This window comes from Pelodiscus sinensis, chromosome 7, assembly GCF_052426305.1.
Source record: "Pelodiscus sinensis isolate ZL-2025 chromosome 7, ASM5242630v1, whole genome shotgun sequence".
In the NCBI taxonomy this organism is placed as follows: domain Eukaryota; kingdom Metazoa; phylum Chordata; order Testudines; family Trionychidae; genus Pelodiscus; species Pelodiscus sinensis.
In genome coordinates, this window is record NC_143058.1 from 64810529 (window position 1) to 64836226 (window position 25698).

Consider the following 25698-nt stretch of genomic DNA (forward strand, 5'->3'; position numbering starts at 1 on the left):
CTTCCTCCAGCTGCATTTGGTACAAGGATTCTGAAAAGACCAACAGAGGATACTGAACACAGATCTCATTAACGGAGATGCTGGGCCAGAAAGGCAAATTTCACAGGTTCACTAAAGTAGCTGGGTTCTTGCTTATTTAGGCATATGTACAGTAGATTAAGTATCAGCACCTTGAATTTCATCTAGTCGCTTAATGTCAACTTCTGCCATGTGCAGATATATAGATTCTCAGGCCAGAAGGGATAATTGTGATCATCTACAGGGCTGGCCCTACCATGAGGCAAACTGAGGCAGCCGCCTCAGGTGCCAGACTGTGGGGGGGAGAGGGGCGCCACTAGGACCTAGAATGTAGAAGACTGTCTGCTGCTGGAGCAGATGTATTCTCTCTGCTCTAGATGCACAGAGAATTTCTGAACAAAGCATTTTAAGTTGTTAGTTCTCCTTTATTAGGGTAGGTAGCAGAGCAGTACCACGAGAGGAGTAGAACAGGAAGAAGGCAGAACTGAGACCTTTCAAAGTTTTGGTCCAAGAGAGAGGACATAGGGGCGTCTTTTGAGCTCCCCGCCTTAGGTGCCAAAATGTTGTGGGCCGGCCCTGATCATCTAGTCAGATTTCCTGTATAACAGAGGCTCTGGAAAATAATTCCTAGAACAGGCCTTTTTAGGGAAAAAAAATCCAATACTGATTTTAAAATTGTTAGTGACGGAGAATCCACCAGATCCCTGGGTAAATTGTTCTAACAGTTAACACTCTTAGGGTATGTCTACACAAAATGGCTCTGTCGACGGAGCCATGTAGATGAGCTTTGTAGACATAGCAAAATGAAGCGGCGATTTAAATAATTGCCGCTTCATTTACATCAAAATGGCTGCCGCGCTGTGCCGATCAGCTGTTTGGTGGCACAGCGTGGTAGTCTGGATGCTCGGCGGTTAACATCAAAAGCCTTTGTCGACCGCCCCGTTATGCCTCGTGGGATGAGGTTTACCGGGGTGGTCGACAAAGGCTTTTGATGTCTACCGCCGAGCATCCAGACTACTGCGCTGTGCCGCCAAACAGCTAATCGGCACAGCGCGGCAGCCATTTTGATGTAAATGAAGCGGCGATTATTTAAATCGCCGCTTCATTTTGCTATGTCTACAAAGCTCATCTACATGGCTCCATCGACGGAGCCATGTAGTGTAGACATACTCTTACTGCTTAAAAGTGATGAAGCACCAAGATCATCACCCCTTTTTCCTCTCCTCTGATCTTGCCACACAACCAGGTTCTTCAGACAGGCTGGCACCTTCTGCAAGGAGGTGAACGTGCCCAGTAGGCACTCATACCAAGTACACTGGGGTTTGGCAGCCGTTTTGGACAGCAGAAGCGTGTGGATGAACTAAGTGAGACTGATATAAAAAAGAAAAAACATCTGGCCTGCCAAAGACAGCATGAGGTGTTTCATGGATATCTGGTAGTCTAGGAAGATCAGTCAAGGATGACTTTAAGAATACAAGCAAATGGGAAGAAGATGGGAACTTGCTTTGGAATCAGGGAATAGGAACAGACCATGCAATTCCTCAATACAATGCTGCTTCCCCTTTAGCACTATTCTGAGTCAGGTCCAAACAGAACTTTATCCAAGTTCCTTCTCTGACCAGTAGCTGATACAACAGAGAAACTGCTTTTTAGGGCAGAGGCAAGGATATAGAACCAAATGTCTCAGAGGTACTGAGAGATGACACGATCCTCCATGGACTACACTATTACAGCCCACAGACAGGACCACTTACGAATCTGGCTTATCATCATTTGTGTGCTATCCAAATCTGTGCTTTCATATCTGGACAGTTGGTTTCCTTGATAAACTAAAATCAGCAAGTTACAGAACAGGTTGCAAAAGGAAAATAAATATGTCCCTATTTCCCTCACACAATAGCTGTCTGGTTGATTAATTTAGAAGTGTTAAAAACACCCAGCCCTACCATGGAAAGGTATACTTTCTCAGTTAAAGTGAGAAGTGAGGTTCTGAGTTAAAGCTGGTGGTCAAGCCACAGGAAGTAAATCTGCATTTCTTGTATAATCCAAATGTATTTGATGGATTCTGTACAACAGAGAAGACAGTGAGAATTAACAGAAAAAAAGAATCACTGCAGTAGTGAACCTACCAATATTTTGCGGTCATAAGATTCACCCAAAGAAGCAGGCTTACTCAGTTAATAATGCTTGGAAAGTATACATAGACTTCTGGGTGAGAACTCCACCTCAAACTCCATTCCTTATACTGAATACACCTTTCCGTCCATTCTGCTGCAATCTTATAGTGAGCTCCCATGAAGCACGTCTCACCATACATTTGAATTGGTTTTTGAGAAACAAGTTATTTATAACCGACCAGTCAGCCTACTCATTGCTAGCCAGCCAAGCAAAAAGTAATTATGCGTGTGACAATGACAATATTAAAACCCTATGTAGTGGGATAGCTTCCAACCAATTTCACTGCAGGTTAAGTAAACCGTGAACTGAACTTTTACATATAAACCTATACTTAAAAAAAAAAAATCATTGTTAAACCATAAAAAAGTTGGTTGGAAAACAGATGGCAGACTTCTACATAGTTATCGTTGGTGGCATTTGCACCATTATGCTTTCAGAAATCAAGGCACCACCAATGAGACCCTGAGCTTGCCAATTTGTCTAAAATATTGTGTTCCAACCCAATAATGTATTTGAGAAGGGGTTACATGACATATGCCATGCACTGTGCACAAACACAGGAAGAAGGTGGTAACAGGGGAGTGGTTTTGGGGGCAGAGCTTAACCGAGTCACAAAGCTGAGCTGAATGACTTCTGGTTCCTGTGAGCTGCAGTAATTCCAATGCTGCCCAGAAGAAGACTGAAAGGATTAGGGGAAGTGGGGTTAGAACGGAAGCACACCTTTTGAGCATGCTAATGAGGAAGATGAAGGCGTGGCTGGTGAAGCACTTCTCTGCCCAAAACATTTCCCACCCCGTTTTTTTTTTATGCTGGAACAACTGCCTTTTCTGGAAGTTGGAGGATGCTGGGCAAGGTCGACAGTGTCACAAGGAAGAGGACATGGATGCCATTCACTTCTACACTGGCACAGAAATCTCCTAGTACCTTTCATTCTCCTCCTCCCTCCCCGCAACCTTGAGGCCGAACATACCCTCGTGGCCGAATGGGAGATTTTCTATATGGACCTGAGCCTCTCAGAAACCTCTGATGCCACCATATGAGCCGGCGTATCTAAAACATCATACAACAGAGGTAAGACAATGAACAGTTTCTGCTCCACAGTTGCATTTTTTCTTTGTCTGAGTAAAGGAAGCACCCACTCCCAAATAGTAAACTTGTGCTAGGTTGACAGTTCAGTACCTGTCCATGGAGATGCTCAAAGTACCAGAGAAGTTGACTTTCCCTCCTTAAAATTCCATATTTTCAGAGCCTGTTACACTGCAAGGTCTGACGAGCCTTAGAATTTCTCACTTTTTCACCTTTTGTATCCACCGCCAGTGGTTTGGGAAATGAGCTCCTGCCAATTCCATCCGATGACGAAAGATTTTCATGTCCACTTTAGGGAACATGGAAAACGATGCATGTTGCTTAAATCCATCTTACTTTCAGGGTGCTTGAAAATCTGATTAGCAATGACCTATATCCAGAATAAAAACCTAATTGACTTGCTAGGAGGTAATGGATTTTTCTCAAATCCCCCCCAAAATTGTTTGATTGGGTGAGAAGGTGACTAACACCTAGAGCTGGCTATGCAAAGTAAGCAAGTGAGGTGGCTGGATACTGCCAGGTCTCCATAACCTGTGCTTGTAGGTGTCACAAAAGGGTGTTGATTTGCTTCCAATGGACCTCGTTTTCCAGAAGGTTGCTGACTCCAAGACCCCATGGTACGCATCCCACATGCTGGAATATGCAGAGGCCATCTAGAAGGAGAGGTCTTATTTTTCTTTCAAGCACAGCTTTTGGGAGAAGATTTCTCTTTCAAAGAAAAAGGAACTATGAACCCTTCTGGCCCGCATAGGAGCAATAAAATGCCTTAGGTTGAAAAACAAAACCAAACCTTAGCCTACAAAGGCATCAGGTGCACCTCAAGTCCCTAGAAGAAGATTGAAGGGCTCTGTTTTGAAAAGCTTGAAGAAAGGAAGCTACTTTGATGACCTTGCTTAGACTTGGGTCTGAATTTCTCTCTAAACAGGAAGTTAAGTCACAATTGGCCTTGAAAAAGAATAGTGGAAATCTACAGAAGTCAAAGAGGTTTGTAAGGTTGGTCAATCTGTGTGAAATTTTACAATGCACTCTATAAGAACAACAAAAGTCTGATGCACAATATGCAGTGCTGTGCTTCAAAAGGGAGGTTTGTTTTAAAACTTGAGTTGTGAGATTTTGTTCACAATGTGTCAGTTTCAGGAGCCCAGTAGATTCTGATTTTCCATCTATTTTAGTGATGCAGTCTCATGATGGAGGGTTTTAAGAAGCATACAACCCTTCACTTACTTGCATCATTTTCACTTTGCAGTTGTGGGGTTGTTTTATTTCACAGCTACATTCCTTAAGCTGTTGAAAGCTGGAACTGAATTAGTCTCAAGAACAGAGATAGAAAATGTCGGTGCTTTCAAGATTACTGTGATCCCACATTCGCACTGATCATCACTCCCTGAATGGCAAATTCAGAGGATGGGCAACATCACTGCAGATTTGATACACTGATGCAAAAACATCTGTCTAGTCCCTGTCTCCCTACCTCTCTCTTACACACACACACACACACACACACACACACACACACACACACACACACTTTATAGAGACTAAATGTCCACACTGCCAGAGGATTTATTTCTTCTTCTGTTCTGGCATATATTTGTTTCTCTATTTCCTAATCCACTGATCATATTTTTTAGGATAGTCAGATATAAAATGCCAGCTTTTCAGTGTTGGAAACTTAATACTCCAGAACAGAAAATGGCTTAGATTAAATATTTGAAGTGTGATAATCAAGCCTCGATATAAAATGATCAGTGATCTTCTGATTTTAGGAGTCCTCTCTATCAGAGGTATTTTTACTTGTGATAAATTAACAGAAGTCATACGTTTCTACTATATAAGAATCTAAGCCAAGAACAAAACATAGCAAACAGACAATATTTGCCCTTGATTTTCAAAAAATCTACAAAAGTACCCTGAGATTAGTTTGTTCACTCTAATCGATCAAGTAAACTGTTACATGTGTGGCTAACCCAAATACCTACTAACACAGACACTACCACGCATTCGCTTGCCGTTTCAACCTTCAACTGGACTAATTTGGAAAAACCTGAAAATTGAGATGCTGTAATTTAACATGCGCTCAACATGTGTGCTCAGCAGCAACTGAAATGAAATATCTCAAATATTATCAAATGTTACATCATTAAATATAAATTAGACGGAAACAGTGGAAAGCTAAAAATTGACTAGGAGTTCAGATGCTCTAAATGGCTAATATGTCCATTTTTCACCTGAAGCCCTCTCCAATGCAGTTTTGCTATTAAGCAAAACCCAAAGAAAGGTAATCAATTCCAACTAAAAAGCACTTATCCCGGAATGACTGTGCGTAAGGCACTTCAAACCCCTGGCTGGCTGCCAAAACCCAGACAACAGCTATCAATGTTTCTGACTATCACAGGAGCACAAGGGGCCATGCATAATTGACTAGAAGATGGGCTAAAACTGTGCCCAATCAGTGTGTGATCAAAAACGCGTGGAATATTCAGCGCCACTTGATTACATGGAGGCACGTCCTTTCACTCTCCTCATGAAATCTCTTCAAGGTCCAGAGTACTGTAATAAGATCATTACTGTCAAGCGGTACGAATCGCAGGCAATGAGTCTTGGGATAGGAAGTCATACTTCACAAGCTCCTCTGGTCTTTTTTTTTTTTTGTATTTTACTGCGTGTTGAGGCAGCAAGGCGACGAGGTGACAGATAATGATCATATCACTGTGTGGCAACTAGAAAGGCACTTTTAAGAAACAGCAGAGAGAAATCAGCTTAAGAGAAACTCAAACAATTTTTCTTTGCTTTTTTTCTTAAAAATTAAATAGAATTAAACTGTGTGCTGTATTCTCTTTTCATGAACTCTGATATAATGTCAGCGAATTTAATCATTTGATGGATTTTCATATTATGGCAAAGCCTATTACCTCACGCACAAATGGCCAATGTTCTTTATTTCTCACTTACAAAGAAGCCTTTATTAATTTTTTTTTGGAGTGGGGGTAAATGGCAGGGCCTGCTGAAGTTTTCTTTTTACCTACTTTTATGGAGATACCAGGCATTAAATGCACGGTGTGTCTATTATAAGCAATCCAGATCTAGGAAAGAACAGGATGCAGCGGTGGAAAAGGAAGACAAGTAGATTAATGAACAGATTACCAAGCAAACATGCAGCAGGGAAGCCAAACCCACATACAGCTATGGGATGAAAGGTAGACTGCACATAGATAGAAAGAGTACCGTGGGTTGCATTTGACAACCAATTTAAGAGAAGTCGTTGATTAAAACTTAGAACAACAATGTAGTTTTGAAGTGACTGAACGACCGTGAGTTTGACATCAACAACAGTGATGTGGATTTTTTTTTACAAGGTTGTCTTGTGACTGTCTCCCTGTAATGACAACATCAATAGTACAAGAGCTTCAAAACTGGAATTGCTCTTGGGCTGCATTTCTCAAATGGGGAGGCTGGTCTGCCTAAAGCAGCACCTAGTGCTTCCCAGAGAGGCACAAGTCAGAACAAGGAACATTTGGGGGGAAAAGACCCCCCCAAACAAGCACAAAATATTATTTTTCCTGTTCGTTTTTACTTTAGGTAGAGAACACAGAACTTTCTCGAACAGTGAGCATGTAGAAATCCATTGTTTTCCTACCTCCTGAGCTCACCTTTTAAAAACACAATTAACTATAGCTATATAATAAATCCCACACCTCATTCAGGACATTGGATTCTACCCTATCACAAAGCTTATTTATTAATGTGACACAATTATAGAAATGAATCCTACTCAGGCTCTCCCCTTCTTAGGGCAAGAGGCGCTCAGCATCTGCACCTTCTAAAATGTGTCAAACTCCCCCAAAATCACAGCGTTTGTTCTAGGCATTCTCAGTGTATTGGAACCACACAGTAATACATGCATAGGGATATAATGTACAGTCATCCTGCTCCGTGCACCATGCTGAATGTGACACTTGTGGCCCATAAAAGGCTGGTGCATCAGCCTTAGCACACCCACATTTATCACACCCTAGACTCTCCACAAACTGATTCACACAACCAGATGGGGGAGAGGAACACTGAATGGATGCAGAAAATTGAAGTGCTCAAAGAATTATTCGGGTGGAAGCATCAGAATGACAAAAATGGGGGAATAAAAAAAGAGATATCAATGGGAAAGGGAAGAAACTCTACTTGTCTGACCAAGGGAAAGAGATTTTGATTTTGAAGGCCCAATAAATCTGAGTAAATTGCCCAAACCTCTATCTTCAGTTGATACTACTAGAATCATATGTGGACCAAGCAAATGTAAGACCGAAGTTAGGAACATACTGGTAACTGGTCTCTCCAGAATGCCTCTTCAAAAAATCAACAACATGAGTTTCAGATGAACTCTAGAGGGGGCAAGAGACTAGTCTGCATCAATATTTATTCTTGATTAATAACTTATTTGGATACAGACTCATCTTCCTCAATTTAGGATCTGATTTGCCTTAAAAAAGAAATCATATACCAACTCAATGGAAAGAAGAGTGGAAAAGGACAGTCAACTCCTTGGATCTGAAGGCTACTACTGAATTTTGAAGCCAAGGAGGGAGAGATGCTCAAAGCAACCCCAGTCAGAAACACCCTATTGGAAGGAAACCTGGCTGGAACTGCTGAAACCTGAAGAAGACATCGACCTACTGGGGAAACCAAGTCACACTCCAAAGACTGTAAACGCCCTCAGGATGGTACTAAACTAGATATTGGAGCTGAGGGCTCTGCCAATACTGAGAACATATTTGCTACACAGATTTTTGAATGTGATCTCCTTGAAAACATCTTCATGGTCACCACCCTAGAATCTAGGTAACTCCTCTGTAAAAGGGAGGCCTGCTCACAAGACATATTTGGAATGATTTTAAACATAAATGATAGAACTACTGAAGTGTTCCGGTATCACATTCAATTACTGTCTCAGATGGATCTATAGATGTTTGATCATATGTTGTTTTGATACTGAGCACACTAAGTTTTTTTCAAAAGGACCACCTTCAGGTAATGCTCTCGCCAGCTCCTAGCCCAAAAGAGTGCTGCTCACAAAAGCATCAAACACACATGAACTTTAGAGTAGGGATATACTTATTTATTAAGCTCTATATTATTATCATCATCATCTTACTATATAGTTTAGAAACATGCATCTGACTGTGAGTCCATTTATTTAACTCCTCCTCCTAAGTGGTAAGAGCTAGGACCACCACATTTGGAATGCATCTTATCATAACTTAAAGCAAGGCCAGGGATTGGTTGTGCCACGACAATGGGATGTACCTGGAATTTGATGGTTTCTCATGAAATGAAAAGGGAGGGATCTGGTAGGAGGAAGTTCTGCTGTAGAATGACCACAGAGGGGCAGCAAGGGGTCAGAGATGGGAACTGGGAGAGCTATAACCCCACTTGACCAGGAGGGGGCAGGTATGGAGAAAGGGAAAGCTATCGACTATATATTTCAGAGAGTGAGTTTGTGTCTGTCTGTCCCCCACCACAGTTCTCACCTGGCCTCAAGCTGCTGTGGTAAGAGAGGACTGGGGTTGTTTTCTCTCCCCAGGGCAGCCTGCTACTGAACTTACTAGCCCAATTCCAAACAGTGATTTAAATGAAGAAAAACAAAACTTCTAGGACCCAAGCAAGGTCAGGTAAGTCTGAAAAATATAGAGAAGGTCATCATTATTAAATAATTCTGAGTATAATTTTTGTAGAATCAAAAGACCACGCTGCTGGTTTAGTTACTTTTACATTCAACAGGACTTCTCCATAGTCTGTTAGGTAGGAAATTACCTTCTCCTGAATGGGTCTCAGCAGACAAAATAATAAACAAGAATAGAATTTGCGGGATTTTTGGGGGGGCTAAGATGAAGATTTACTTATTCGCATGCTGGTCACTTTTCTTCCATTGTTCAGATTCTGTTATCTTATGTGCCTCCTATTAAAGGAATCTTTTGAACATACTATAAAATATGTGCTTTATAAATCCAGTTTATAATTTAATTTTTTTTACCTTTCCCACCTAATTCTATAGGATTTCTATATAACGGTATCAAACTGGTCTCTGGTGTCCAGAAGGACAAAACAGGGCACATTGGCAACATACTGTCCATCTTCCTGAAAAAAGGCAAGAAATCAAATACAAAGACTGCAAGTGCTTTTCATGGATTTTGAACAAATGTGTTGCATCATACTAAGTAAGCAACTATCTAAGAGAATATAAAGGTAATAAATCACTATCTAGCCAGCCATCCCTGGAGAACAAAATAAATACTTAAAATTTAAAAAAATCTCTGTTACAGAGTCACAGAAATGCAGAGCTGGAAGAGACCTTGAGAAATCCAGAAACCCCCATGCTAAGATAGGACTTAGACAATTCCTGACAAGAGTTTGTCCAACTTTTTTTTAAAAACATCCACTGATGGGGATTCTACAACCTCCCTTCGAATCCTAGCCCAGAATTAAAAACCCTTAGTTAAGAGTCTCAATATATCTACCCTAAATTAAGCTCATTACTTCTTGTCCTACTTTCTGTGGAGATGAAGAACAATTGAACCCCATCATCTTTAGAATACTCCTAAGAATCTTCAAATATATCTATCACCAAAAATATTAACCTTTTTTCAGAAATGCACCACATCGGTGATTTATATAATTTATGATCCATTCTAACCCCAGATCTTTCAGAGCTGTACTACCACCTAGCCAGTTAATTTCCCATTTTGGAGTTGTGAATTTGATTTTTTTTCCTTCCAAAGTATAGTACTTTGCACTTGTCTTTACAGAAGTTCATCTTGCTGATTTCAGACTAGTTCTCCAAGTTATCAAGATCCTTTTGAATTCTAACCCTGTCCTCCAAAGTGCTTGCAAGCCCTCCCCCAATTTGGTGTCATCCACAAACTTGATAAGCATCCATCATTCCAGTCATAAATGAAAACATTGACTAGTATTGGACCCAGGACAGAATTCTATGGGACCATTCCCAGTGTGACAGCAAGCCATTAGTGTGACAGCAAGCCATTTCAATGACTTTACGTACACTTCTTACCAGTTCTGTACTCACCTTATAGCTCTTCCCTAGTTTGCTCACGAAAATGACATGTGGCACTGTGTCAAAAGCCTTAGGGCTCATCTATGCTAGCAGCCCACAACTGGTGCAGCTGCTCCAATACAGATGCACCGTAGTAGCGTGTCTGATGAAGATGATCTATGCCGGGATGGCTGAACTTACCGACCCGCCGAGCCTCATACAATAATCTTCAGAAGTTTGAGGGCTGGGTTGCACTTGCCAAGGCTCGAGCATCAGCCCTGTGGTGTGTATTTTTCGGGGCTCACATCATTAGCCCTGCTCCTGCTGAAGCCCAGATCCAAAGCAGGTGCCTCCTCCAGGGCTGAAGCCCCTAACCCCCTATCTTGTAGCAGAACTGAAGCCCCAAACTGCCTCTGCCCCAGTCTGGTAGGTTGAGGATGGGGTGTGTGCGGTCAGGTTTGCAAGGCTCATTTGAACTGTAGAAGCCACGGTTTGGACACTCCTGCTCTCTGCTTCCAGTGGCACAATTACTCCACAACTGTGAAAGGCAGAAGCTTTGTTGGGGAGAGCCTTTCCTGCCAAAACAACACCAGCGTGGACAGTGCTTAGCTTACTGTAACTGGCATTGCTTTGGAGGTAGCTTTTTCACATCCCTGAGCAACGTAAGTTATAGCGACACGAGTGGTAGCACAGACCTGCCCTTACTACTGCCAAGATACATGAGGACTGTGGCTTTCCTCCCCACCTAGACTCTGTGAAAAGAGGAAATCAGGTTTGTTGAGCATGATCTGTTCTTGACAAATCCAGGCCAGCTTTTCTTTCTAACCCTGTTTTCCTCTAGGTGCTTACAAACTGATTGTTTAATAAAGTTGTAATTGTAACTCACTGGGATACTGCTTACAATGAATCATTAAACCAATTAGGCAAATGTATAAATCAGAAGTATAAATGTATACATTGGAAAAACACATCCATTACTGACACTAAAACAAAGCTTTTTAACACATACCACTCTGTAGGAACGAACAAATTCTGACGTGCTAGACTCCAATGCTTTCAGATGAAACTAGTGTCACTTCTAAATAGTTCTCATGAAATGCACCTACTGAGAATAATAGAGCAAAAAAAAGTTATAATTGCTCATCTTTCACCTTCGGGAGGCTGCAACTCACAAGACAAAAACTAAGCAAACTACTTTATTCTTGTCAGCATCTAATACAGTAAAACATTAGTGCCTAGATACCACTGTGATTGGTGCATGTCTGATAAAAAGATAGTCCAAGCACACACTGATGCCCAGCTCAGATGGCTATCATGCTTCACATTACACATTTATATGTTCATTTAATACAATTCACATTTAATAAAGAGGGAAGCTCCATAAAGCCAAACTATAGATTACACAACAGATGCAGTTAATGTATATATATAGCATGACTCAAAGAGCAAGGTTCTAGTCAGCTGGCATCTGCCCACAAAAGAGGCTACTGTGTGACATCAGAGGCAAGTCTGTATTAAGTAGACTGCAGCGTATGATCAGTTCCCAGCAATGTTAGCAGCTTGCAATCTGCACTGACTACCTGTGTGGTTCTGTGTAGATGAAGGCATTCATTTTTGACCTCCGAAAACCTAATTAATCTGAGAGCTGCGTACGTTGAAGGCTGCTTCTTTCCCATGCCCCACTGCCCAGCTAGTTTACACAAGGATAAAACAGAGGAAGTTGTTGGCAGGACACCACCTCAACTTTGCAGCTAGATCCCTTCTTAGTCAAAGATCAGTTCATTTGCAGCTCATACTGGAAGATCCATCTATACAAAGAATGGATGTACTGCAAAATTATAGATGTATCCGGATTATAAAAGTGATGAACAGCATAAGTTCCATGTTATACAATTTGTCACTTTTTAAGTTACTGCAGAGGCTGCATGAAATGCTGGAATGTGAAAACAGTATTCAATCAGCCCTTCCTTTTTGTGGATAGAAAAGTTTATGTTGTGACCCCAGTCCAGTCACAAGTAATCTTATTCTCCAGAAGGGGAGCAGATTTTATTTATTATCGTTAGTTTAATTGCACAATTTTAGTTAGCCATGGCTGTACACTGAAACACTGCATCTTCTCCATCTCTGCTGGAAGTTCAGGGTACAGACAGAGGTTTACCTGGAACAAGATCCATAATTACCATGAACATACAGACCATGTGTTCTTTTCCTACCTAAGAAACTGGCAAGGAATACTGTGATTGCCAAGAGAAGGCAGGAAAAGATGCATTATGGGAAATACACTGATCCCTCTTCAATAGTAAACTAAAAGTATATTTTCAATTCCCATTTGAAATGCTTTCTCCTTTCTCTTCCCCAGACTTGCATATTGTGAATACGCAGTGTCAAATTATTTCCCGATCAAGGCTACTTGCCTTTGACTGATGGAATAGTTTTAAGTGTACTGTAGTGCCCGATGTCACGCAGATGCACAAGGTGTCATTTATCTACAAAGAGTATTTTTATGTCAGTTTTTACTCAGCAAGAAAGTTTTTACTGCTCAAAACATAGTATCACAGCTGCCCTTGGGAACCTACCCCATTCAGAATGGATCAGGTGATGTACACCAAACTGTTGCATAGATCCTAACGTGTCAACGGGATACTGGGAACGCTTTTCTCAGACAGACAAGTGATTTTTTTTTTTATTCTGCATCTTTTGGAGCTATCCAGGAATGAAAGCATTTGCAATCACCACCAATTCATCCTGGGACTCGCCCTTCCCAGAAGCTCTTTTCTGCCGACCGCCACTGTAACACTTTTCCCTCCAACCAGGGAGGCGGAACATGCAGCCTCTTCTGAATCTGAAGTTAACTTTTAAAGACCAGAAGGAACCTTTCAACTGATATGGTCCACAAAGAAGTAGGTTAAAACAATAGATGAGCTTCACCTCCCTTGTCTTTCACTCCTCAGCATCAACATTACGGCCTTTCAGCAGCAAAGCTTTCATGTCAGATAGGCTCTGACAACTAAGACTGAAGGTTTCCCAACGAGTGACCTTTGCCCCTTGGTTAAAAGTGAATCTCTGCAGATTCAGTCTAGATTTTATTAATTTCTGCCCTCCTGTTTCACAGGTGTGCAGTGGTAGTCCAGTGGCTGCTTCGTAGAAGACATAACACTGCAGTCATTGATGAGCACATGAATTATAGCTAGCACTGAACCCCAAATAGTTGGAGAACTTTGGAGACAGTTGCGGTACTCTTAAAGCTACATGCACATTCAATATCATAGATTACAATTATAGTCAAATGCTGTTTATGCTGCCTAAATGTCTATGTAGACACCCTTTGCTTAAACCCTTTGCTACTAACAATTTCTTTTTCAAATGCATACGGAAAACCCCATTTTTCATCTCATAAGACATCATACTTTCTGCACAACTGCAGAGCAAAATCTCTGGCCCAGAAAAGAATGATAAATGTTCTTAGACAACCTGTTTGACAATGAAACAAACCCCGTGAAATCTGTATAGTATAGGGTAAAACACACAAAAGACCAGATTTCATGGGGCGGAGGCTAGATTTCATGGTCCATGACACTTTTTTCATAGCTGTGAATTTGATAGGGCCCTAGGGCTGGGGATATTCATGCCAAGGGCAAAGTTATATGGTGCCATTTTAAGTTAGAGATGCACAATTTAGTGAAATGCATAATGGTAGAAGTGTAACAGGTTCTTCTCTGGTGTGGCTCCCTCTGATGGCAAGTTTCTGATAGGGCCTGTAGTCTCCTTGAAGGAAGGGTTGGATGACCACGTTGGTACCACAGAAGTCCAAGTGGCCTCATGCTACACACTCAGACAGTATTATCAGCATGGACATCATCTGTAAGGGACTCATCAAAGCAGATCTCTCTCTGGTATCCATTATCTCACCCCGTACCACCAGTTTAGATTTATGGTCACCAGAGTTGCACTTCTCTCCTGCCAGATTCTTTACCCATTTGAGAGCTAGACAGGGCTCCCTTCTGAACACTGAGGATAATCTGGGCTGTTGGGAGAAGCAATCATCTTTTCTATTTGTTCCTCCTCAGCTTCCTTACTTGTAAAAGGAAGCCTGGGAGGAGCAAGACGCCAGAGCGGATAAGGAGACTGCTCCAGTAACCAACATTTCCTCATCTTCCCCAAGTGAAGCTGTGATGCCTTTTCTACCTTCCCTGGCTGCCGATCTCAGGTAGTTCCTGGATCTAGTGAAATGGGTTGCGGACTCTCTTAGCTCTCTTTCCATGGAGCTGCAGTATCTCACTGTAAGCTTTTGGACATTCTGCAAATATCACCTTCTATGTAAGAGGTTCTGCCCATAAACGAGCCCCTTCTACAGGCTACCAAAGCAATCTGGCAACACCTAGAAAAGGTACCACCATTGTTTAAAAGAGCTGAAAAAACCAGCAGACAAAGGTTCCTTGATCAGCAAAGACCTGGAGTTCAGAGATGCATTCGCACAAGTTCCTCTTGCGTGTCAGTGGGGAGGTGTCAGCCCATGCCTCAGCTGCCACTGCTGTGCTGTTACTCCACAATGCTGCCTGCTGACACCACCGCACCATTCTTTACTCTGCCACTGGTCACTCCATTGTGGCGCCATTGTCACAGGCCTCCTTGGGAAGAGGCCACGCCACCAGGCACAGTATTTGTCTTCACCCACTCCCTTGCGCACCCCTAAACTATGCTTAGTTAGTGCAGTCCCAGGAATACCAAGTACAGATCTGTGGCCCTTTACTCACCCAACGGTAACACTACTTGATTACCCCAGAACCCAATTTGCAATCCAGTATCAGTGATTGTTTGTAAAGCCCTGTGTGGGTATCGTACCCACATCTGATACAGCGTTTCCCAAACTGGGGGTCCCGACTCAAAAAGGAATTGCCAGGGGGAAGGAGGAGGGTGTTGCAAAGTTCTTTTAGAGGAACTATGGTACTGACACAAGGCCCATCCATTTACAAAAATAAGAGACTTTTTCAGCAATGTCTCTGCATCTGCTCCTCCTATCCAGTGAATTTAAAATGACTGATATTTAACTACTAGCTGGAGTTACCGGCATTGCTCAGGAAACCGGAGGAACAAAATGTAGAAAAACAGTAGGCCATTATCTTTTTTTTTTTGAATGGTAGAAAAGTTGCACTGATTTCTATAGGGATTAAAATATAGGTCTGCGTCATCCCCGAGTGACCCCGGGTGGAGGAGAGGTTACACGTGGAAGGGGCACCCGGGGCTGCAGGGTGCCGCAGGGGGCAGGGCAGGTACCCAAGCTGTTGTGTGTGGGGGGATCGGGGAGGAAAGAGGGTTGCTTATGTAACCTCGCTGGTAGGAGGGGATGAGTCCTGGATGGCACTGGGGGCTGCAGGCGGTGGGCACAGGACCGAGGGTGGGCAAGGAGGCCCCTGCAGTGCAGCATGGCGGGTTACTTTTTGATTTTTACAGCTTGAGCTCGGGCCTGATCGGGTCCAAAAGTACCTTAAAATCTTCTCCTGGATGAAAGGTTCTCCCATGCAAAGTTTGGTTGCGGTAGCTTTTATAGTGTCCACGTTATTAGCGCACAAACTTACAAACATTCTCCTTTATATATTAGATATGGAAACAGTCTCTCTCAACTGGTAGGAAATGACTACAAGACATAACTTTTTATTGTCTGGAAAACGATGATTTACTTATACAAATCACAGCAATAGTCCAGATGGGGCCAATCTGGAAGACCTTTACATTTTAAACGTTAATAATGGCCCTCAACTTTAAGCACTGTTACTTTCAGCAACATCATCCAGACATGAACTTGACCTTTAAGAGATCGGAGCCCAAAGGTTAGAGCGTCTTTCCCTAGTGAGCCGTTTTCCCCTTGAATAGCAACAGGTCAAGCCTCTTTCTTGTGAAAAGGGACTTTTTTGTGCTGAAGAGATTTCTGAGCCGGACATCATTTCGTCCCCTGACAATGGTACCAGTCACATTTTGCTGGGGGGGCAGAGGGCTCCTCCCCACTACGAAGGAATCAGAATACCGCTCTTTCCTCTCCACTGTTAACCAAAGATCTTTAGATTCTGCATTTGGAATTTTAACCCTTCAGTGTCAGAAACTGGGGTTTTCTGAGGCTAGCTGCTAGTGGAGGAGAATGAGCTCGAATAGTCAATCATTAATTACCACTGCACTGAATTGTGAAGAGACACCAAGTGGGTGACACATCTGTTACTCGACCAATTTCTATTCTCCCTTCCTCTGTGAACCATTTTGGTTTGAGTATGTGTGTGGGGAAAAGGGGGGGGGATAAGTGTTGAAATACATGGTTTAATACATACTGCAAAGACAAAAACTGAGGTTCTTACCAGTTGACTGGGGTTAGAGTTAGGTTATGAGGGGGCTTCATGTCACAGTACCAAATAAAAGCTCTAAAGGAGTATATAAAGGACATCACTCTTTGCTTGGGAAACAGAAGCTGTGAAGAGGGAGGATCAATGAACACCAAGGGTGAATTTGTGGAGGAAATATACTGAAATTGAAGTTCTAATTACTGATTAATAGCCAATCCCCCCCACACATTTCCTTTAATATATCCCCACTGTTGGCGATTAACAGAACCAAACATATCCCAAGAGGAGGCAATTTCTAACACACTTATGTATAAGTTGGATGTCATCAAAATTTGCAGGCAACAAGTCCAAGTATCTTAGGTCAGTTCCCCATTGAGGGTTTTAAGTGCATCTCTATGAAGGTGGGGGAAGACTAAGCAAAAGCCACCCTTTAGAATACTGGATAGGAAAAATGTCTAGATAAATACTGGGAAAAATCAGACCTTTGCTGAGGCTATTGAATCTGGGAAGATATTCAGACCTGAAGAGGATACATTCTGAAGCTAGCAGAAATGTGCATGATGCATCAACTGACTCTGAGGCACAATAAAATGGGGACCACTGTTGATGATTGAGTAGGTTGTTCCAAATCAACAAAGTTGTCCAACAGGACAGTTCTACAAGGATAAGCAAAATGAGACTTCATTTACCAGTCAATAGTTCAAGAGGACTACTCTTCCTCCTTTTTCATCTACTTCTGACAGGCAAAGGGGCTGAGCAAAGGAGTATCACAGATTATTTTACATTTATATGTAGTCTGGCTTGCCTTTCAACATGCGGAAGATCCACAGAGTGCCATGAGGGTAAGTGTTTGGATGAAGGGTAGAGAGGACTACCTCTGACTCACAAGGAGGGTGTTTAACCAAAAATACCGAACCCCACCCCCCCAAAAAAAAACACCGGGGAAAAATTCTGTTGGGGGGAGGGGGGGAAGGAGGGGAGACCAAAGATGTTGGGGGGGGGGGGAGGGGAGAAAGGACCTCGAGAGTTATTAAGCAAAAATAAATAAATAAAATAAAAACCAGCATTAACACAGCATGGCCCCTTTAAGTGCATGCAGAGTCAGAACAAGGATAAGACGAGGGAGAGGTTGAGCACTAAGACCCAGGGAAGGCATTGCTTCCCCTTGCTTCAGGTCTTTAGGCTTTTTGCAGGTGGCCATGTTGTTTTCTTGGTTGAGCCAGAAGGCAGCTTCCCTGTGGAACCAGAGGATCGGGGGGGGGGGGGGGGGGGAGGGGGGCTGGGCCAAGTTGCTGAGTGTATCATAGGGTTGCCCAGGTGTCTGGTATTTTCACCTCCTAGCAGGGAAAAAAAACTCCAGAAAAAACTTGACATTTTAGGTGTCTGGTGTTTTCCGAATTTTTTTTTTTACCGGACAGGAGGCGAAAATACCAGACTGTCTGGGTCAACCGCGGACACCTGGCAGCCCTACGTGCAAATAATGCATCAAGTGGAGCAGAAAAAGAACAAGTAAAAAATGAAAATTTAAAATGAAATTTGGCTTTCCACGGCCATAAACAAGGGGAAATCCAACAGTAAAGATGATACAACTTGGCAAAAAAGCAGCACAAGTTGTTATGGACAAAGTCCAGGTTTTCAACAATGAATTCACATTTGCAGTTATGGAAATAAGTATAATCCAGAGGTGACAGAAATTAAAATGGAAAACACAAATGACTGTGGTATTTCACATGTCCCTGCCCAGGTATATACTACTATCCTAACTCTACTGGAATGTCTCCACAGATGCCTGAAACTGTCGTCCCTTTTCTGGAACTTGCCCCCTCGTTCTTTGATATTGATTCAATTTTACCCTTTAACAGTTTTCTTCACACTCTTCTTCCACTCTTGCCCTTTTGACACTCCAGTTCTATGCTTTCCCACTACCCTAGTTTTTTTTTTTCCTGGCGCGCAATCAGCTGAATTGTAAAATGTTTCTATTCTTTTCTACAGTGGTAAGTATATTTTTATATCATATCTAGCATGCGTGCATTTTCTCTCTCTCTTCATGTATATGTATATATACAGAGAAAGATGCATTGGAAATGTTAAGATAAACTAAGGGAACATCATAGCTCATCTGGCTTTTTCCATCTAGTTCTTACAAACAATAGCAGGCATCAAAAGCATTGATCTCTGGCTCTGGCACATGGGGTATACTCAATGATCATGGATAATATAGGATTTAAGCTGTGCATATTGGATATGTTTACATTTTAATACAATACACTTGCTACTGTATACATGTCAACTTACTTTTGGCCTTATAAAAACTTACTTTTGGCCTCATCTGTGCTACCCAGAATGCCAGACACATGTGCACATGACTATCTAACAGGTTGGGTACATTTCTAAAAACCAAACACCATTTGATGAAACAAGATTTTAAGATCACAGAAATTTGTCTCTTATGATGTCTCTTTTGCTATTCAGCTTTTCATGAAAAGGTTGGATTGCTGGATTTCTCTTTACATGTGTTTCTGTTCACCTTTAAAGATACAAATCTAGCAATCAAGTTAAAGTCGTATCCAACAATGGAGATTCAAGACAGCACTTGGAAGTTTTCAGAAGTTTTCAGGACAATGGAAAACCGTTAGTAATCTAGATTTCCTCACAGCATAGAAAGCTTACCTTCAGCAGCACCTGAGACCCCATCAGCTTTAAAATTGCTAGTGCTTTTCTTCCTACGATGTTTCTTTCTGTTGGCATGAGGGGAGGGAGGAGGATCCAGCTTGGGACTTGTAGTACTGGATATACTTGGACTTGAACACACAGAATCTCCCAAACCAGTATCTGCAATTTGACACAAAGCAGACAAAAAGTGAAAAACAGTATGAACAATGTGTCATTTTAAAGAAATGCTTGAAAAATCCTGTCAAAATAAGAATGCTGAAAGAGATTAAAGTTCTGTACTGCCTAGTAGTTATTTATATTAGGGCATATTCAGATTCTTTTCAATTTATCCAAAGATGACAGGAAAAGTCAATACCTTTTGCAAAAAGTTTTCACTACAGGTTGAACCTCTCTAATCCGGCACACTCTGGTCCAGCAACACCTGCGGTCTGGAATGATTTTAGTTAGTTGGATTATCCTCTTCCGGGCATGGCCAAGTTTCCTGAGGTCCCATAAATTTTGTTTAGGGCCTGACTCTCAGTATTCTGTTAGTTAGCTGTATTTTATCCCTAAATGCCTTCTAACATTCCAGTAAGTAATGGAAGTGTTGGTAATGCTGCTAGACAATACTGATTTCCCATGGTCTGGTAAATTCTCTGGTTCGCCATGGTCAAGTCCTGGGGGTGCCAGACTGGAAAGGTTAACCTGTAGCAAACTGGTGAAGGACTGATCCAACTCTCACTAAATCCATGGGAAAATGCAGGACAATGTAGCACTTTAAAGACTAACAAGATAGTTTATTAGATGATGAGCTTTCGTGGGCCAGACCCACTTCCTCAGATCAAATAGTGGAAGAAAATAGTCACAACCATATATACCAAAGGATACAATTAAAAAAAATGAACACATATGAAAAGGATAAATCACATTTCAGAACAGGAGGGGGATGCAGGGGAGGGGGAAGGAAGGAAGGTAAGTGTCTGTGAATTGATGATATCAGAGGTGGGGAGAGTGGGATGTCTGTGAGCTAATGGTATTAGAGGTGATAATTGGGGAAGCTATCTTGGTAATGGGTAAGATAGTTTGAGTGTTTGTTCATTCCTTCCCGGAGAGTGTCGAATTTTAACATGAATGACAGTTCAGAGGATTCCCTTTCAAGTGCAGATGTAAAAGGTCTTTGCAGCAGAATGCAGGTGGTTAAGTCATTGAGAGAGTGTCCTTTCTGGTTAAAATGGCAAGAAACTGTTTTTGTGGGCATTAATCCTTTGGCGAAGTGTCTGAGATGTTTGTCCAATGTACATAGACGGACACTTTCGGCACATGATAGCATAAATTATATTTCTGGATGCGCAGGAATATGTGTTCTTGATCTTATAACTCACTTGGTTAGGTACAATAATGGTATCAGCAGAATGAATATGTGGACAAAGCTGGCAACGGGGTTTGTTGCAAGGGAAGGTACCAGGGTTGGTATTAGTGTGGTATGTCCTGTGGTGGTTGGTAAGAATCATCTTGAGGTTAGGTGGTTGTCTATAAGAGACTATCGGTCTGTCTCCCAGAGCCTCTTGGAGTATGGTATCCTGTTCAAAGAAAAAACAGTTTCTTGCCATTTCATTAGATGCAGGGGGGCAAGGTGATATCTTTTATTGGACCAAATTTTGTCAAAACAGAAATCAATACAATAAAATGTTTTGTCTGTCCTATCCCAGGACAACACATTTACAATACAAACAGACATCAAGTCCTCCCTTTTGTATTCAGCCAATCCAAGGTAAGATTACTAAAACATAGCAGCTATGCCATCTCTCATACCTTCCTGAGTACATTCCTATTCCTGCAGGTCTATTCTGTAGCCCATACTTAGGTTCTGAGGGGTAATGATGTGAAACAGAATGATTCATCTAAAATGTCCTATTATTCTTAACACACATGTGCTGTTGGTGGCTTATTTTGTAGCATACAAAGCTCTGCAGGCCCAGTTTCCCGACAGGAGTTGGCAAATATAGAGAAAGGGGAAAGTCCCTCCAATTTGCTAGTTTTGCAAGTCAGTGCAAACATGGCAACAATATCATGTAAATATTACATCATCATGACCACACATTTTATTCATTAGAAAACCCCAATTAGCACAACACTGATTCAAGCCAAAAAAGCACTAGAATCTCACTAGTCACAAATGGTAGGAATCTGTAACACTACACCCAGCTTTGCCCTACCGTCAAAGTGATGCCATTTTGGATTTTTAACTGACGTGACACTTGCATAGGCAACCTGTATTTTGGTATTTCTTAACTTCTGAATAATTGCTTTGTAGCTTTAATCTTCTTTTAACCTATTTTTATAATGGAATATATAAATATGCCAGCAGAAGAAATACTCCTTTACGGTAATATCCTAGCAATTGAAATGGATTGTAAAATTCCTCTCTCTTGAACAGAGCAAAATGATATATCTGTGATTCATTATCACTGGGCCATAGTCTCATGGCACAAACTTGCAATCGGATCTGTTAACGAGTACTTTTCTGTCATGTGCAGTTCCACTGAAGTCTAAATTAATCTCTTTGATAAAAGTATGGGACGCTGCACTAGAAGACCCATTAAAGAACGGAGGCTCTCTGATTGAATGGAGCAACATAATCAACAATCAGCTGATGTGAGATCTACAAGGAGAAAAAGGCAGACTATATACCTAATGTATGAAACTCGTATGTTCTATTATTTTGTTAGTTCGTTGACAAACAGAAAACTGAAAAAATATATTGGAAATTAGTCAAACACTAAAATACTAATTTCCTCCTTGTAAACTTCATAAAGAATCTAAAATAAACAAGGTCAAATATGGCCCCCAAAGAATTTTTGAAATTTCAAATTTAAAAAATTGCTAGCTCCCTTCCATCGGCACATCCGCCTTCAAAAATAAAACAGGAATATCATTTAACCACAGCTTTAATTATATGATGGGATCCCGTGTTGAAAGAAATACTTCCATAGTACTACTCCTCTGAAATTGTAGGGGTTTTTTAACTGAGGAGGTACTCCTTACGAGTCCTTCATTTAGGGTACATCTAGACTACAGGCTTTTGTCTACAGAGGCTTTGGCGTCTAGACTACATCCAGTTCTGTCGACAAAGCAAGCCGCTTTGTCGATATGAGAGTGTAGACTCAAAGGACAGTGTAGATGCAATAACGCCTTCTGTTGACAGAACTCTGTAGTCTCAAAAAGGCCACTTTTGTCGACAAAACCCTGTAGTCTAGACACACCCCCAGTGTCTGATCAAGGGCAAATATAACTTCAGTTTAATAGCAATTCATGTGTTGGTAAAGAAGAGAGTGCTATATATGTACAATTATTTTATTTACTCAGTATAGCATCCCACACATTTTAAAAATACTCTAAAAGATTAAAGAAAATTGAACTGCAATTTCTCAGTGTTCAAGAACAAAGATGAATTCTTTTTACTCAATGTTTAAAACTGCTTAGACTTGATTTGAGAGACACAACGTGGGTGAGGCAGTATCTTTTACTGGATCAGCTTCAGTGGGTAAAAAGGACCCATTTTTGAGCTCCACAGAGCTTTGTGCAGCTCTAAAGCTTGTCTCTTTCACCAACAGAAGTTGGGCCAATAAAAGATATTACCCTCACCCACCTCTCTCTCATAAATCAATGACCAACACAGACATACCACTGCATACTGCTCATTTGATACTTTAATGCAAATATCAAATTTGTTTCTTAATGTTTAAACACGCTTAAGAAACACCTTGTAAGAAAATATCTGATTTAATTATTGAATAAATGGTTATTTATTACTTGGATGCCTCGTTTGAAAATACTCAAGAGCCGTGGGTGGCAAATTACACAGGCATATTTCAGGTATTTAAAAAAAGTTATTGTCGAATCCTCATTAGCCCTTTTCCCCTAACTGAAGGACTATTTTTAAATTAGGCACTTTATTAGGTAACCTGATAGAGAAGCATGGGGTACATATTTACTGTATAGTAGTTCTAAGTATTTGTAAAAAGAGGTGCTTGAAGCAGGACACAACTTAAAAAATCTTGACTTCTCTAAGTGTGAAGAAATAAGAAAAATACTGGATTAGAATAAGCCGCTACTCTCCTCTATTGGGGAAGGGGCTGTTTTATCTTTTACTCGCCATTCGATACTGAGAGACGGTGCAGCAAAAATTACATGGGTGAAAAAGATGAGAAAGATACAGATATGAGACCAACTTAGTGAAACAGACAGATCATCACTTGTTTTGTACGTCTTCCTGTTTAAGGCCAGGAAGGATTCTTACTTAGGACACTGTAAAAACAGGACATTGCCAAAAAAAGAAGAAACTCCTATGTTTAAATGACACGACTACTCTTAGCAAAAATGCAGCTGTTAACATTTTCTAGTGCCTGGGTGGGTGCACTCATAGAACATTAGAACTGGAAGGGGCCAAGAGGTCATCGAGTCCAGTCCCCTGCCCTCATGGCAGGACCCAGTACTGTCTAGATCATCCCTGATATAAGAACATAAGAATGGCCATACTGGGTCAGACCAAAGGTCCATCTAGCCCAGTAGCCTGTCTGCCGACAGTGGCCAGCACCAGGTGCCCCAGAGAGGGTGGACCGAAGACAATGATCAAGCGATTTGTCTCCTGCCATCTCTCTCCAGCCTCTGACAGAGGCCAAGGACACCATTTTATCCCCTGGCTAATAGCCTTTTATGGACCTAACCTCCATGAAATTATCTAGCTTCTCTTTAAACTCTATTATAGTCCTAGCCTTCACAGCCTCCTCTGGCAAGGAGTTCCACAGGTTGACTACACGCTGTGTGAAGAAGAACTTTCTTTTATTAGTTTTAAACCTGCTACCCATTCATTTCATTTGGTGTCCTCTAGTTCTTCTATTTAGGGAACTAATAAATAACTTTTCTTTATCGGCCCCCTCCACACCACTCATGATTTTATAGACCTCTATCATATCCCTCCTCAGTCTCCTCTTTTCTAAACTGAAAAGTCCCAGTCGCTTTAACCTCTCCTCATATGGGACCCGTTCCAAACCCCTAATCATTTTAGTTGCCCTTTTCTGAACCCTTTCCAAGGCCAAAATATCTTTTTTGAGGTGAGGAGACCACATCTGTACACAGTATTCAAGATGTGGGCGTACCATAGTTTTATACAGGGGCAATAAGATATTCTGGGTGTTATTTTCTATCCCTTTCCTAGTAATTCCTAGCATCCTATTTGCCTTTTTGACTGCCGCTGCACACTGTGTGGAAGTTTTCAGAGAACTGTCCATGATAACTCCAAGATCTCTTTCCTGATTTGTCGTAGCCAAATTAGCCCCCATCATACTGTACGTATAGTTGGGGTTATTTTTCCCGATGTGCATTACTTTACACTTATCCACATTAACTTTCATTTGCCATTTTGTTGCCCAATCACTCAGTTTGGTGAGATCTTCTTGGAGTCCCTCACAGTCTGCTTCTGTCTTGACTATCCTAAACAGTTTTGTATCATCTGCAAACTTTACTACCTCGCTGCTTACCCCTTTCTCCAGATCATTTCTGAATAAGTTGAAAAGGATTGGTCCCAGAACTGACCCTTGGGGGACACCACTAGTTACCCCTCTCCAATCTGAAAATTTACCATTTATTCCTACCCTTTGTTTCCTGTCTTTTAACCAGTTCTCAATCCAAGAAAGGACCTTCCCTCTTATCCCATGGCCATGTAATTTACAAAAGAGCCTTTGGTGAGGGACCCTGTCAAAGGCTTTTTGAAAATCCAAGTATACTATATCTATTGGATCCCTCTTATCCGCATGTTTGTTAACCCCTTCAAAGAGATTAGTAAGACAGGATTTCCCTTTACTGAAACCATGTTGACTTTTGTCCAACAAATTATGTTCTTCTACATGCTTCACAATTTTATTCTTTACTATTGTTTCGACTGATAGATGTCTATCTAACCTGCTCTTAAATATCTCCAGAGATGGAGGTACACTAATGATAAGGCGAGGAATAATTGTTCATTTTCCCTTGCTTGCTGAATCAAAGATCTGCTAAACACATCACATTGTTGAGACAGACTGCTGAACCTACATACTGGAGAGTATGTTAAGTCTCCAAGGCCTGTTCGTATTTCACAACATGCCCTTCTGGGAATGCGAGGATGCTCTCTGGGGGACAAGGAAAGGCCTAATAATTTTCCAGAGCATCAGCGTTCATTCCAAAACTAGGTATCTAGTTATGATTGCAATGACAAATGTTCAAAAAGATGACCTGGTAAGAGATTCACAAATTTCTAGGCTGAGTTTACAGAGAGCCTGGACCAATAGCTTTGAGGCATGAACTGCCATATTCCTCTTGGTGGATAGTGGTTCAGATGCCAGTGACATTTTA

The 25698-nt window shown here is 41.5% G+C and overlaps 1 protein-coding gene across 7 annotated transcripts in view; it reads right to left on the reverse strand.

Moving 5' to 3' along the window:
* The window catches only part of AGAP1 (ArfGAP with GTPase domain, ankyrin repeat and PH domain 1), a 496396-nt gene that overhangs the window by 108674 nt on the left and 362024 nt on the right, over positions 1-25698 (reverse strand). For all 7 annotated transcript variants that reach the window (XM_075934057.2, XM_075934053.2, XM_075934051.2 and 4 more), the window contains one exon: positions 19324-19485. In XM_075934057.2, coding sequence (XP_075790172.1) covers positions 19324-19485 — 162 coding nt within the window. The remainder of the gene's footprint in view (positions 1-19323; positions 19486-25698) is intronic.